Here is a 15,783-nt window from a genome sequence, read left to right on the forward strand (position 1 = left end):
AAGGTACAAAATGTGGGCCTTCTGATGTTCACATCGTAGAAAACAAATCAAAATTTGATCAGTTCTTCCGTAGGTTGACCAGTTCAAATGAGGCATGCATTCATCGGTGGATGCTTATGTTCCCTATTCAATTCACTTCCATAGATCTTTTCTTGTTGTATTTACTTAGAAGCACCATTCCAGAGCCTTTGTACCAGCAATTCCTAGCCGACGAACATGGAAATTTTAGCTTCTTTGTGCTTGCAATTGTTGCAACACAGCATTTTTCGCTGAAAACATCTGGCATTTAGCCTTCCATATAACCTTCCCTTCAATGGTGCTTTGTCCAATGGACAGCCAACATCATCCGGGCCTCAGACCATGAATCTTAATCTCATTTCTATACAAGTGGAAATTTCAATAAAGAGAGCAAGCAAAAAATGACTGACGTCTCAATTTCAGGCAAAGACTCTATAGAATTGAATCTACTAATAAAAGCATTACATCGTTCTCAGAATCTCACTTATTTTCTCAGTCACTGATTCTAAGAAATGATGGGACGTTGGCCCCAAAAGAAAAATGATTGCATGGGACAACTCAGAAGTCAGTGAACAACATCCATGATGTCTTTCAAATCTACCTCGTGGACAAACAAGAAAAATGACTCGCCAACACAACAAGGAGCACAGCCGAGGACATGCAGTTCCTGGTCGATGACCATCACATGCATTTCAAACACTACCTATATTAGCTTTAAAAAATACCACCACGGGAACACAGATACCGCATAAGAAACATCAGGGATTCCTAATGCTGTCCTGCATCGAAGCACTAGTTCTAGGCATCTGCTGGATATACTTGGCATCTTCTGCACAAGTTCTTAGAAAGAAACAGACAGGTGAAACTGAGCTTGAAGTAGCCAAAGAGCAACGCAAGAGGAGCCCATGGTTTAGTTGTTTTAAGGCCAACACAAACAAATCACTCAGAAATTCTCATAAATCAATTAGCATATATCAACTACACAACGAGAATTTCAAGAGCACTTGCCATTTTGCACCACACATATGTAAACAAGGTCATAATTTGCCTTGTAAAGGTTGATACCTCAACTAAGGGATATAATAATTTACACAAAGGCAGTCGAACTCTATGGAGCAACTGTACATACCTTTTTCCATGGACGCCTTATCCTCAAAAAGCCTAATGTGATGGATATCAAATGTCATATGCCCCTAACAAGTTGCACCCACCAAAATAGGCAGCATGACTTCTATTTCCAGTGGTTAAAAAAGATAACAATTACGGGAACAAATTGCTGACTGCTTTATACCCAATCAATTGGTCCCTAAAAGCCACTCAACGGGACAAGATATTCTTTCAGTTTGATTGGATACAACCAACTAACAAAGTAACAGGCAAACAGGAGAAAACAAATATATTGACACATCATGCATAATATTCTGAGCATTTACCAAAACAATTCTTTATACAGGTTGCAACAAGCAAATTAAGAAGAGTGTCCATCCCCAGATATTTTATGCTCAACAGGGAAATCATCTTCCCCACCTAAAGAAACTAGAGATATAATTCTTCACGTCAGCGGCAATAAACAAAGCTGAAATACAAATCAAGGTGATCAGGCTCACATCTAGTAAGAATTCACAACCATCAACCTTCCTCACCAAACTCCTTTGTGAATCTTTCATGAACTTCTAGATCACTTTTGCTCACTGTTGGCCTCTGTCTTGCAAGCACTTTGTCAAAATCTGTCTTCGATATTGGGGGCGGAAGGATCTGTGTGGAATGATATTAACAAACAATTAGCATACGACAAATACTAAAATAAGAAAATGAAGTGATTGTGCAACTAACTTAATCTTGTTATAAATCCACACAACTTATTTTAGCATATTTAAGGCCACAAAAGCAATACCAAGTTGCCAACCAAGGAAACACAGCTAGTTTCTAAACTACAATGAACCATGAAGAAGATGAAAGATGGGTTAAGGAGAAAATTTATCATCTTATTTATCCCATTCTTTCAAGAATAATTAACTGCAAATCAGAAAAGAGAACTACTTTCCAGAGAAACTCCTTTCGTTTTCTCCACTTTTCTTCAGAAAAACTGAAGAAAAAGAAAATGAAAAAAAATTTATTTCTGACTTTCAATTTCCTGCATCGAGTGGTTAGACATACAATAATCTTGGAAGACAATTTTCCAGACAATTCTTACAGCTAACTTTCAAAAGACAATATCAGCTTCTCCTCCTATTACCCACTTATAAGTCAAAATGGGCAAAACTATCTCCAGAATTCAGGATCACGACCTGAGATTCAACATTTGGTTGGGAAAGCTTAACATTCAAAACATTTTCAACGATAAGCAGACGAAACAAATTAACAGAGATTTTACAGAACCAAAAAATAAATAAATAAATAAACAAACAAACAAAATCAGGATCAGGATCAAGATGCAAGTGCCAACTTTGACACTACATGTAACACTGAATTGCTCTATACCTGTGAACCTTGCCCTTGTGCCGCCAGCTCCTGCATCGTGATTTGGACAGCACCAGGTTGCTTTGGTCCACATGGGATCCACATACCATTGGGATTCTTTATGAAAAACATGGCATCCTGGGTCTTCCGCACCGGTTCAAAAAGGACATCCTTAACCTGTCATATAGATTATAACATGTGGGAGCATAATTAAGGCATGCTGCACGACGTGAATGCGAAAATGAAAAACATGGCAGTAACAGCAAAGATAACATAGATGTCTTGTACTCACACAAACGGCTATATCCGAACCAGAAAACCCCTCCGTCTTGCGAGCTAAGCTTTCAAAATCACTTTCAGATAAATTGTGGGGAGTATCCCCTAAATGAACCTATCCATATTTCAAACCATAGAGAAAGCATTAGGCTTCTTGCAACTAGGGCCAATAAAATATATCACCATGTTTTGGCCCAAATAATTGGTTACTTCTAGTTTCAGTACCTTAAACATGTGTTGTCGAGCCTTCATATCAGGAAGAGGAATGTATATACGCTTGTCAAACCGCCGTCGAATAGCCTAAAGGTTAAAATCCATGAGCCATAGCTGCCAAATATTCCAATTAATGAAAAGCACTATAAAAAGCTTTCGACCTGATCAAGAGCATATGGAGTATTTGTTGCTGAAAGAACAAGAACTTTCTCATCATTATGTCCTACACCCTGAGCCATAAGAAAATCATTCCATTTAATTATGTTCATATCTCTGGGCAAAAAAAATCCTCTGCTGAAACAAGAATTATAACCAAAAAGGAAAAAAAAAAAGACTTGATCAGTCATATTCAATTTACATATAAATATTTTGTGCTCTCACCTGCATCACCAAGTAACTTGATCGTTTCTAGAGCCATATATCATTCCAAGTGACAATAATAATATTTAAAAAGAAAAAGAAAAAGAAAATGTAATGGGAATCCTCACTAATAGTGCCAATAGAAACTCACAATTACCCATTAACAAATTCGGCAAAATAAACAGGCACAGATAATATCCAAAGATATGAAGGCACAGAAAGTTTTATAGCCCAGATTAAGTGAAATTTAACAGTAGATTAATCACCTACAGATCCAACAAACCAATTCCAAGCCGGAGTGGCCTGGATCATTAGTTGACTGTAGATAACACAACTGAATATTAACAAGCAACGCTCGCAACCCGTACATTCTTCACCATTAGCATTAGATTTAATTGAAGATAGCTTAATCACGGTATCAAGAGATGTAAGACTAATCTCAGAGCCTTGTTGGCTAATCCCATGTCTACAATACAAACATCTCATAACAAAGACAACTGGACTTATCCGCACTACAGCCTCACTGGAGAAGCATAAGACTGTTCTGAAAATACCTAAATTGAAAAGAGATTGCAGAGCTCCATTTGAATATAGCAATAATTAGTTCATATTCAATAGTGCATGAGCAGTTCACGTGGATTCACAATGAACTAGAATAGTAGACAGCATTCTCTTTTTCTAGAGGATTGCACTAATAATCAAATTCTATAAGCGAAAAACAATTAACTCATTATTAAAATTTTGCTAGAAGTTAGACGTCAAAAAAGGTTAGCAACTAAACCTCCAAGAATTCTGGACAGTAAAATTACATAATGACAACAAAGGGTAGACAACGCCATGAGATTTGAGCTACAACAGTTAACAATATCACATAGCCATAGTATCATCATTTTTTTCTAGGGGGCATATAATCCAATACCTACAATCGTTGTGGAGCTCCAACAAGATTAAGAATTTATACATGAAAAAAGCCACTCTTCTCTGAGCAGCATGTCCCCTTCTGTTTACTCCTTTGTACCGTTCCCCCATTCTTATTTAGCTCTTCATTTGGTTCTCTTTTCTATTTCCTATCCCATGTTATTCCACCTTTGAGCTTTTTAAAACGCATTCATTTAAGAATTGGCCACATAAAAGACAAGTTTAGTCAAACCAATTGTCTTTCAAAATTGAATCACCTGTTGATTTGATATGGCAGAAGGAAAAGTCGCTTTTTACCTAGTCTAAAAAATTAGAGGGGTATTTCGTGTGGCCATGGCTTACCTACCTAGATGGACCTTCTCATCACTGTCTAGCATTTTTCTTTTGCATCAGTATCACTGTATAATGTAGAACTATTCCTAATAAATTGACCCCAAAATTGCATAAGTGCATAAATATACTCTCAAAAAACAGGTGGGTAGATGGCAGAGTAGAACTGAATGAAAATGATTAATGAGAATTCCTAAAGATTTATTGAAGTTCATGTCATTGACTAACTAAATCTCCATGAATTGATTTCAATAATTGTCGATAGTTCCAGACGCTTCACAGGCTTCTAAACTAGTTCATCTATGAAAGCAAGAAGTGAATACTTTCATTAACTATTCAAAAGACAGCTTCCATTTTCTACTTCTCTTCAATTGAATATTCCACCTATCTAAGATTAAAGGTGCATCCACACATCAATCTGAAAAAGTTCGGAAGCATTCAAAAATTCCAAATCCTACTGAGGCAGGACAACAAGGACACTTTAGCTTTTCAATAAACATAAGAGTGTTACATTTTCAGCCAATTCATGGTTACCTGCATTTGGACAAGAAGTTCGGTTTTGATACGTCTAGAAGCTTCACTCTCATTGCCTTCCCCACGTTGACCACATAAAGAATCAATCTCATCAATGAAGATGATGGACGGTGCACTTTCACGAGCCATTTGGAAAAGACTGGAAACTAATTTCTCGCTTTCACCCATCCACTTTGATACAAGGTCCGAGGAAGAAACACTGTTCAATATAGGAGACAACATAAGAATCTAGAACAAAGACGGCAAAACAAGCAAAAGAATAGTACAACAGAAGTGCATTTAAAAGGTATGATCCATAACCAAATTGCTATATTTAACTAAAGTTTCTTTCCCTTATTCACCATCAGTAAATTGATGAAGGGGAAGCTCAACTAGCCATGGCCTGTAGCCTGCCAAGGGTCTTTGATAGAAAATTTTGAAAAATGTAACATTACTTTAGGAAATTAATTAGCAAGCAGGTAAAAACAGAGAGCTTGGAGTAAAGAGAATCACCGGAAAATGATTTGAAAAATCACAAAAGACATGCATCAGAGTAACAGTAATAAAGTTCAAAATTTCCAATCCATGAGGCAATTGCAAAATTCCGAAAGGATCTAGATTTCCGTCAACCAAGAGTGCACTTGAAAAATGCTTGATGGATATAGATCACCTGAAAAACGTAGAGTCTGCTTCAGTCGCAACAGCTTTTGCTAGATATGACTTTCCTGTTCCAGGTGGACCATACAAAAGAAACGCCCTCCATGGACGACGCTTGCCTGACATAGGTATCACAGAACAGACATGTAATCAACACATGCAAATGAATCGTATGCAAACTAATTTCATACAAACCCCCTGATGCAGCCGTTATTGAAGATCAACTCTCGACCGGTTTCATCGAGCTTGAATGCGGGCCAATCTTCTTGGTCGAGAGAGTTGATCTTCAATGCGGGCTGCATCACCCCCCCCTTTCCCCCAGGGGGTTTATCCCGTAAATTATTATTACAAAGCTTCAATTAAAGAACATAGAATGCAGAATTCAGTGGCCACTAATCAAAATGGCAAGGAAGAGTAATGCTCACAGCTGAATCACAACAGACATTGTGTATGGAGCTATTCTTCACATGACATCGTTGCTATATTCAAGTTATCAATCAGTTGAATTGAAGATAACTAGAGATTAAAGGTGTCATCAATGAGTCAGAACAGGACTTTTCCACATCATAGATGGCCATGAGTGCACATGTCTAGGTGTAATCAAGTCAAGTCGAGCCAATACAATGCTATGCTCAAGCTCAACTCAACTCAATGCTCGAAACTCGAATGGAGCTCAACCAAGTTTCAAAAAATTCTCGATGCACTTGAGCTCAACTAGTATAAGCTCGATACAAGTGTCAAAGCTCAACTTAGATCTGAGCTTTGATATTGAGCTCACCAATATCTTGAGTAAAATTGGAAATGCTTCAGAAATTTCAAATAAACAATAATGCTTTCAAATTACACAAATATGAATACCCACATGCAGATGGGACAGGGAGACATGCTCACCAGTTGATCATCCCTCATCATACTAAACCAGCCAGAAAGCAATTAGTCAAGTACTGAGCATGTATACCCACATGCAGATGGGACAGGCAGACATGCTCACCAGTTGATCATCCCTTATCATACTAAACCAGCCAGAAAGCAATTAGTCAAGTCTTGAGCATGTCTCCCCCTACAAACATGATTCTAAACAAATAACTTTCTTCCACATCATCTAACATGGATATGTACCTTATACATCACTCATAAACTTGAACATTGGCCGTATCTACCTCTCAGGTACCAAACATTTGTTACCATCAACCAATAAAGCATAGCACTAACATACAATCCTAAAGAAAAAGGTACCCTTTGCTATTAACAGTGCTTAAAGGACCATAGAGCTCTTTACTTTATGGTGAAACCCAAATTTCCTTTAACATAAAGAATAGCAGCTATGGTTAGTTATCTCGGTCCCAATAATCACGCATAGCAACCATTCATCATCGTCACCACACAGAGCAGCTAATTTTTTTATACCAAAAACTGACTTATCGCCGCCAAATTCGACATACGCCCATTCACAAGGAAGTAAAAAACCATCAAATGAATCACCAAATTACTTAGGGAAATAGAACATCAACTAACCAGTGAAGAATTGAGGGAATTTAACCGGCAATATGACCGCCTCCTGCAACGCCTGCTTGGCGCTCTCGAGCCCCGCCACGTCGTTCCACTTCACGTTGGGCTTCTCCCGTATGATCGCCGAGTTCAGCCCGGCCCTCAGCTTCTCCTTCTCGGCATCGTCCCCGTCCCCACCGCCGCTGCCGTCCTTGGGCTTGGTCTTGGGGCGGGTGGCGACGGCGGCGTCCCCGTTGGAGGCGGGGCCGGGGCCGCCCTCGTCGAGGACGGCGCGGATCTCCTCGGCGCGGCGGAGGTACTCGGTGAACTTCTGGGTGATGGCCTCCTTGATCTTGGGGTTCTTCTCGTACTTGAGGTGGGTCTTGAAGTACTCGAGGGCGTTCATGTAGAGCGGGAAGGCCTTGGCGTAGTTCCCGGCATTGTCCTCGTGGACCGCCTGCTTCACGTACTCGATCGCCTGCTCCTTGAAGTTGCTGTACATCCTGATCGCATGTAAACCCTAGGACGGATCCTGATCCGAATCCGAGGAGAGGACCGGCCCGATCGGAGCTGCGATCGGATCGCGGCGGCGGCGCCGATTGGTGATCGTCGGCCGATCCTTCGTGATCGATCGTCGTCGGAGGAGGAGGAGGAATTGGGGACGGAAGGCGAGGAGTTTCAACGAGCGCGTGAGGAGATTTGGGGGATGTGTTTTTTCTTCGTCCTCAAGAAGTGCGTAGAGCGCACCCCGCGTGTGGAAGTCAAGAGAGGAAGGTTCGCTTTTTGCTACGGAGCTCGCCCCTTCTTTTTCTTTCCTTTCTTTCCACCTTGGATCTTTTCTTCCTTTCTTGGCTTTTCTATCGTGACTTGTTGAACATGATAATAGGAAACATTTCTGATTCTCCGGGTTTTGATTTTATATTTAGGTATATGTATACATCGAGAATTGAAAAAACAAAATCAGAATTAAAGTTATTAGGTGTTTTATTTCAATCGGGCTCGGTAGCGATAATTGGCGTACTCTAATTTGAATGTAATTGATTTTTGATGAAATGCTATCGTGGCAATGGCTTGATGCAAGCACCATGATGCTTGGACATCGCGGTGTCCCTAGAATTCAAGGGAAAAAGAAAGGGAGGGAACTGACCTCGTGTCATAAGCTAGAGTTCCATGGCCCTCTCGTTAGAAATGACAAATGGTATAGATGAGAAATAAGCCAGGCCGACCTTTATCATAGGTAATGGACCGTACCATGCGGACCCACATAATGCAGCCCATGCCAAGTTAGGCCCGGGTGCCACTCAAGACCATATGATCATTACCTATTGGCTTTGCAAAGAAGGGGTCGAGTCGAGCCCGGCCTAGCGCGATCATGCCCCCAACCCGACACAATAATAAAAGGGCATGGCCAACATTAGGCTTGAGCTACTACACAAATGGGGCGAGATGCCATAGAAACCCCTCAAAACAATTACCAAAATAGTCACAAACGTATTGTATTTATACTAATTTAATTCTAATTTTTTGTAATTGTATCATTTTCAATCTATTTGGCCAATTTTGGCTGGCCAAGAACAACCGTTTGGTTGACAATAACATTTAACAAATTTTAATAATATTTTATTAATTTTTTTCTTCTTTTTTTTTTTCCTTTTTCCTTCTTTGCCTTTCCTCCTCATATAGTGGCCAAGCAAGGGTTGTGAGAAAAGGTCACAACCCTCGCTTGGCCTTGCCCAAATCTAAGCATAGGCAAAGATGGCCTCCTTACAACCAAGTAGGCCATGGCAAGGGCTTTGCAACCCTTACCCAGTGGTCGATAACTCTCTCTAGAGCCATTGGCACTATGAGGGAAAAAAAGGAAAATTAATTTAAAAAGAAATGTGAAAATAAAATAAAATATTTTTAAAAAATCAAAATTAACGTCAGTTAAATGACTAGCCCACTTCAAAGATCAATCAATCAAAATTGGTCGGATGGACTAAAATAATATTTATAAAAGGTTTAAAACTAAATTGATTATATGATCGATCGGTAAAATTATGATATTAGGACTTTTTCAGTAGCCCTCTCAAAACCTCTCCACTAGATTGGGCCAAACTGCACATTAATTGGGCTTGACTGGATGATCAATTGGGGCTGTATTGATTTCCTTGGCATTAGCTCATTTGGAGCGCACGTGCCCACGGCACAGCGAAGTTGGGCTTCGGGTTTTGATAAAAATGGAAAATTGAACATGTATAATACTTTCCGACCCAACAAAGAAAAAACAAGTACGTTAAATTCCACGTCTCTAGGGAGATTAGCGTGTGGTTATGTGACGCAACTTGATTACAAGACCTTATTGACCGTGCGACATAAATCAAATTAATTTCTTCATTGATGAAGAAATCAACGAGGACCGCCAAAAAGAATATTAATTGGAAATGTGTCCATGTCAATCATAGTCATGCCCAACCATTTTAATTTGAAAATAGATTCATATTATTTTAAGTGACACGCTATCTTTAAGCTATTCAAACTTTTCTTATTTTGCCTAGATGGTCAATTATTCAACTCCATACTTTGTGAAATTATCTTAAGAATCTTCTATTCTTGTGGAACCATGGTCTTGGAACTATTATTTAATACAAATCATACTATCACCCGCTGTATATACTTAAATCACCATACTTTCAAGTTTTGACATAAATTTCAAGTATATGAATATTTGAATTCTAAAAGGTTTATCCTCTTATAGTTATTTATATTTATATTTATATATATAAGTTAAAATGGAGAATATACACATAAGTCCGATCTCGTGGATAGCGCAAGCTAGTGGTCTTAATTTTTTTGATAAAGGCTATCACATATTGGTGAGAACAAAAAAACAAAGAATGTCACATCTCTTATTTTTGTTATGTTGATAGCTTAGGTCCATTTACCACTCAAGTCCACTTGATCATTACTTGTTAGCTCCGCAAAGAGGGGTCGAATCGGTGCCCGGCCTAGCACGATCGTGCTCCCAACCCAACATGATAATAAAAGGGCATGGTCAGCATGAAGCTGGCAATGCTAAGGCTCGAGCCGCTACACAAATGGGACAAAATGCCATAGAAACCTCTCAAGAGAATTATCAAAATAGTTATAAACTCACTGTAATTATGCCAATTTAATGCTAAACTTTTTGTAATTATATCAATTCAATACATCCAATCAATTTTGATTGATTAATACCAACTGTTTAGTCACCAATGACATGAACAAATTTTAATACTATTTTATTAATTTTTTTCTTTTTTTTTTCTTCCTTCTTTGCTTTTCCTCCCCGTAGTGGCTGCTAGGCAAGGGTCGTAAGAAAGGGTCACGGCCCTTGCCCATTGATTGATAAGTCTTGCCGAAGCCATTGACACTGTGGGGAAAAAAAGGAAAAGAAGTAAGAAAAGAAAAAATAATTCAAAAAATTCAAAAATAAATAAAATATTATTAAAACTATCAATGTCAACGTCAATCTGATGACTTGCACCGGCCGGCGTCCACTTTGGCGTCAGGTAGCCAAAATTGGTTGAATTGATTGAATTTGAATAATTACAAATAAGTCTTAAGGGGACCTTTTTATTTAAAAAATTAAAAAAAAATTGTGACATGGTAAAGTCACCACAAAAGTGAGCCTTCATGTAAAAGTGAAAAAGCGGATAAGTTGATATAAGGGTATTGACGAAGTCAAGCTCGTTTCAATTCTAGCAACAAGTCTAAAATTTCGAGGAAACTCGGTCATAGGAATATCTAATTTAAAGTAACATTTGAGATCATTAAAAGTGATTTTGCGTATCTAATGAAAAGATGAGTGAACGGGGATGAAAATAGTCTCATACTTTAAATTAAGGAAAATTACCACAAAAATTCATAAATTATTTTAATCGTAACACAAATGACTTTTTTTTTTTTTTATCACCGAGACCACTTTGTTTATTGCAAATTAATTTCTTCATTGACGAAGAAAACAACAAGGACAACCAAAAAGATTATTAATAATTTTCAATTGGAAACACGTCTATGTCAATCATAATCATACCCAAACCTTTTTAGTTTGAAAACGGATTCATATTATTTTAAGTGACACGCTATCTTTAAACTAGTCAGACTTTTCTTATTTTGTCAAGATGGTCAAATATTCTATCCCACACTCCATAAAATTACCTCAAGAATCCTATATTCTCGTAGAACCATGTTTGACAACTATTATTTTATACAATTCGTACTATTACGTACTGTATATACTTAAATGAACATATTTTCGAGTTTTGACATAAATTTCGAGTATATGAATATTTGAATTCAAAAAGGTTTATCCTCTTATATTTATTTTTATAGTATATATTTATATAAGTTAAAATGAAGAATATACACATAAGTCCAATCTCGTGGAAACCGCGAGTTAGTGCTCTTGTTTCAAATTAAGGTAGAGCTGTTTTCACTCATCGAATGAAGTGGTGGACCGGCTTTCCTTCTTTTTAAAATTTTTTCTATTTCTATATACAATCTTATTGCTATAATAAAGGCCATCACATATTCATGAGAACAAAAACAAAGAGTGTCACATCCCTTATTTTTGGTATGTTGGTATTACCTTGAATACTATAATAACCACATTTTCCATCCTTTTTCTTTTAAATTTTACCTTCGTACACTTCAGTTTTGTTGAAAAGAGAAATTTCCAAGAATATGATTGTTGTTGATCAAATTCGTGGATTAATTATCAAATACAACCTAGAAATTTTGAAAAAGCTACTTTTGACACAATCAAGTGTTTGTAAACTTTTATTTTTGTTATGCATATTACTATGAATTTTTTTGTTATCGGTGTCTTTTACATGCCAAGGAAACAAACTAAACCCTATGATATATGCCAAAAAAGCACAATTCCATTTCTCCTCAGTAAATCTAAAACATAAAACTTAATTAAAATAAACATTCTATAAAAGTGAGAGAATACTTTAAGGTAATGACAATTAAATATCATTCTTTTAAGATTGACAAAATATCATATCTTAATTTGCAAATCATTTTCTCACCAAATACTTAGTGTCTCATCAATCATAGAAAAAAAAGACTCACCAATGTTTTGATATAATAAGCAAGGAGACTTTTTAATTTTTTTTTTAAAGACTAATCAAACCACAAAGTGAGCCTTTGTGTAAGTGATGAAAAGCGGATAAGTTGATATCAGAGTCAAGCTCGTTTGTTATTTCCAAATGGCTGGCAATAAGTTCAACGTTTTGAGGAAACTCGATGATTAGAATATCTAATTAAAAGAAACGTATGAGATCATTAAAGGTGATTTGGTGTATCTAATGAGGAATGATTGAATCTAGTCCTACCAGGATGAAACCTTTTAAATAAGAGAAAATACCACAGAAAGTCATACATTATTTTAATCGTAACATTAATACCTTGAATTTTTTTTTTTACCAAAACCACTTTGTTTATAACAAAACGTTACTTCAATCATTGCGGCATCAATAATTTAGTTCACGGCTTCAAGCCGTTCCGGGAGCTCAGAGGGTGGACATTCTTCTCCATTAAGCAATCGAAAATCTTAAAATCATATTAATTTTTTTTTTCCAGGTGGTTACGCCTAAAAGCAGAGGAAAAGAGAATAATAATCAAATGCTACAATTCCAATTACTTTAATCGGAATATAACGAAGACAGCTCGGCACGCCGTAAATATACAAAATGTCAACAAACCCCCGCCGCCGCCGCCGCCCCCACCCCAACCACCACCGGCGGCCGCCTCGCGACGCCGCCGTCCGGCGACGACGGCGGCCGATGCAGACACGAAACACGCCTCTTCATATCTTCTCGAGCTTCTCCGCCACCACGACCGGGTTGGCCCTCGCGATCTGCTCCCTCCCCATCGCCTTGAAGTCGAAGCCGCACGCGTGCTGCTCCGGGTACCTGTGGGACCCGCAGAACGTCACGCCGCACCGGCACTTGAACCCCGTGAGCCCCACGCGCCGCCTGCACGCGGCGCACCTGCCCCGCCCGGCCGGAGCGGCGGCCTCGCGCCCCTCCTCGGCCGGCGGCGAAGGGGCCGCGGACGGGGCCGTCGAGATCGCGGCCGGCTGCGGCGATGGCGCCGCGGCGGGGGCCAGGGACTGGTTGAGGGCGAGCTTGGCGTCGGAGGAGCGGTGCTCCTTGAGCTGGAGGTCGCGGTAGCATTTGGAGCAGAGGTTCTGGGTGGTGGGGCTGCCGAAGAAGCCGCAGTTGTTGGCGCAGAGCTGCTGGGCCTGGAGTCGGTGGTGCTCTTCCGCCATCACGGGAGGATCGTCGTCGTCGTCGAAAGCCGAGGATCTGCCGATCCGTTACCAAGGAACAGGGAGTCAAAAGAGAAAACGAAGAACGAAGAACGAAGAACGAAGCCCGCCCTTTCTCGAATCGCACGAACGGGTCTAGGTTTCGGGTCCGAGGAATCGACCGTGGCCGGATCGACGGAGGAAAAGCGGAAATAAATACGCGGGGCGAAGAGAAGGCAAAGAGGGGGAGGAGAACCTTCAAGGAAGGTCAGGGATCGCGTGAAGACGAAGATTCCGGACGCCTTCGACGCGAGCTCTCCACAATTTCTCTCTTCTTTCTTCGGTTCCTTTTTACCTTTTCTTGCCGAGTCTCTTTTGGGGGAGACGAGGAGGCGCGTTAAATATGGGTGGGGAGAGGGGAGAGAGGGAGTTGATTGGCGGCCAATCAACCTCGGGATTTTTGATTACACGGGCAGCCGTCCAAGCCACGCCAAGTCGTCGTCGTCGTCGTCGTCGCACCGCCAATCTGGACCCTTTCTCCCCGTCCCCCGCCCGCGCCCGTGCGCATCATCGACCGCGTCTCGGCGTGTGCTCCCGCGGAACGGCGTCGTCGCGCCCGCACGAGTCGGTCCAACGACGTGTTCTCGACGGCGCTATTTTTCGACCCCGTGAGCGCGTTTTGCACCGAAAGTAAAGATGTCCGTCCAAGTAGTATGGTAGCCCACGGTTTTGGTGGGCGGGAACCAATGAGAGGAGGGCATAATGGCCGGCGGGTCGGTCGGTCGAACGCGAGAAGATTTGGCTCGCTGGACCGGAAATTGGTAACTGAGGAAAGACTAATGAGACAAATGGTGGGCTGCTGTCAAATTAATGGGATCGATGAAAATGTTGAAATGTAGAATTGATGTCACCATCAAAATAATTTATGCTAATGTTGCTTCAAATAGGATCCGGAAGATCTCCATCACATTTATCTTTTATTCATACCTGTAAATTTCTAGTCATTTATAATGATGCCTAGAATTTTTACGAGAAACTCTTTTAATAAGTGGGTGGTGATCATTTGCTTAAAATTGTCGTCACTCAGGAGGTCCCCCGTAATACACCTTTTGGATTGCTGTGTTATTAAATTCTATAAAAGCTTACTCTTCCAAAATGTTGTATTGTGAGAGGGTAATTAACACGTATTAGCCACCGATGCAAACAATCATATTTAGCGTAAACACAAATTACATCACAAATTAGATCGATGATTGTGTTTAAAGATTGTTATTTAGCACATTATCGCATCAGCATAAGAAATCACTCCACGAGCAATGATTCAATTAGGACACAGGTAACAAATGACTTCATTCCATCTAGGAAAATTTGAATTTTTCACTTGTAAATATGCCTCCTTATAAACGAAAAAATTGTCAAAAAAAAGTTTTAAATTTATTATACTTATACCAATTCAATTCTAAATATTTTCAAGTTTTATTAATTGAGTTCAATTTGTCCATATCAGGGAGATCAGGGCCGATGACGATCACAGATTGATTTGACACTCTCATCAGGGCCGATGACGATTGCGACACTCTCAAACACTCTTGTTGTAACATGCACTCTCGATGACGATTGCAACACTCTCAAACACTCTCGTTGTGACATGCGAGACTCACGACATCCTTATCTCTCGTTGTGACATACGAGGACTCACGACATCCTTATCCTTATCTCTTCGGACTCAATGAGGGGATGCGGTCCCTCAATTGCGACAAGCAAGGACCTCCCAACCTCGGCTTGCGACCCCTTGCCCAGGGGTTGGGGATCATCGGCCGTCTGTGAGTGATCAGTGAAAATCACCGGCTCTTTGAAAAAAAAAGAAAAATGAAAAAAAGGAAAGAAAAATTCAAAATTAATAAAAAAAAAATTATTAGAATATTATTAAAAAAAAATTATTAGAATATTATTAAAAAAAAATTTCATCGACACTAATGATGATGATGTCAAATGAACGCATTAGATATCTTCAGATATTTTCAACCTCGGATGGACCGATTTAGCAAGAACACATTAAATTTTCCCAACATAAACAGGTCATTTCCAGGCAATGTCTAGAATCGACTACGATGACCGCAACCAATTTTATCCATGAAATTATCGTCCTTCTTCTTCTTCCTTCTCGTTTTAATTCGATTGTAGTGAAGACGGTTCTTGGCAGATCATCCCCATCTAGGGCGTAGCATTCGACTGCGACTGCTTCGCCTCGCAACGCAACCCAACGCCAGCGC

General features: G+C 39.7%; 2 protein-coding genes across 3 annotated transcripts; both read right to left on the bottom strand.

Moving 5' to 3' along the window:
• Positions 1-1,388: 1,388 nt before the first annotated feature.
• Positions 1,389-8,030, bottom strand: LOC104421293 (protein SUPPRESSOR OF K(+) TRANSPORT GROWTH DEFECT 1). Of its 2 annotated transcripts, XM_010033199.3 has the most exons (8): positions 7,261-8,014; positions 5,759-5,864; positions 5,110-5,308; positions 3,129-3,197; positions 2,980-3,054; positions 2,771-2,869; positions 2,500-2,655; positions 1,389-1,773 (listed from the first exon to the last, which is right to left on the bottom strand). In XM_010033199.3, the coding sequence occupies exons 1-8, from the start codon at positions 7,733-7,735 to the stop codon at positions 1,648-1,650; spliced, it is 1,305 nt and encodes a 434-aa protein (XP_010031501.2). In that variant the 5' UTR covers positions 7,736-8,014; the 3' UTR covers positions 1,389-1,647. The 2 variants fall into 2 exon arrangements, with proteins under 2 accessions (XP_010031501.2, XP_039159497.1); XM_039303563.1 differs by lacking the exons at positions 1,389-1,773; positions 2,500-2,655; positions 2,771-2,869; positions 3,129-3,197 and having other exon boundaries at positions 2,980-3,081; positions 7,261-8,030.
• A 4,692-nt stretch (positions 8,031-12,722) lies between these two features.
• On the bottom strand, positions 12,723-14,173 carry LOC104421294 (zinc finger A20 and AN1 domain-containing stress-associated protein 3-like). Its single transcript, XM_010033200.3, has 2 exons — positions 13,767-14,173; positions 12,723-13,568 (listed from the first exon to the last, which is right to left on the bottom strand). Exon 2 carries the CDS (start codon positions 13,529-13,531, stop codon positions 13,067-13,069), a length of 465 nt encoding a protein of 154 aa, XP_010031502.2. The 5' UTR covers positions 13,532-13,568; positions 13,767-14,173; the 3' UTR covers positions 12,723-13,066.
• Between the last annotated feature and the right edge of the window lie 1,610 nt (positions 14,174-15,783).

Source organism: Eucalyptus grandis, chromosome 10, assembly GCF_016545825.1.
Source record: "Eucalyptus grandis isolate ANBG69807.140 chromosome 10, ASM1654582v1, whole genome shotgun sequence".
Taxonomy (NCBI): domain Eukaryota; kingdom Viridiplantae; phylum Streptophyta; class Magnoliopsida; order Myrtales; family Myrtaceae; genus Eucalyptus; species Eucalyptus grandis.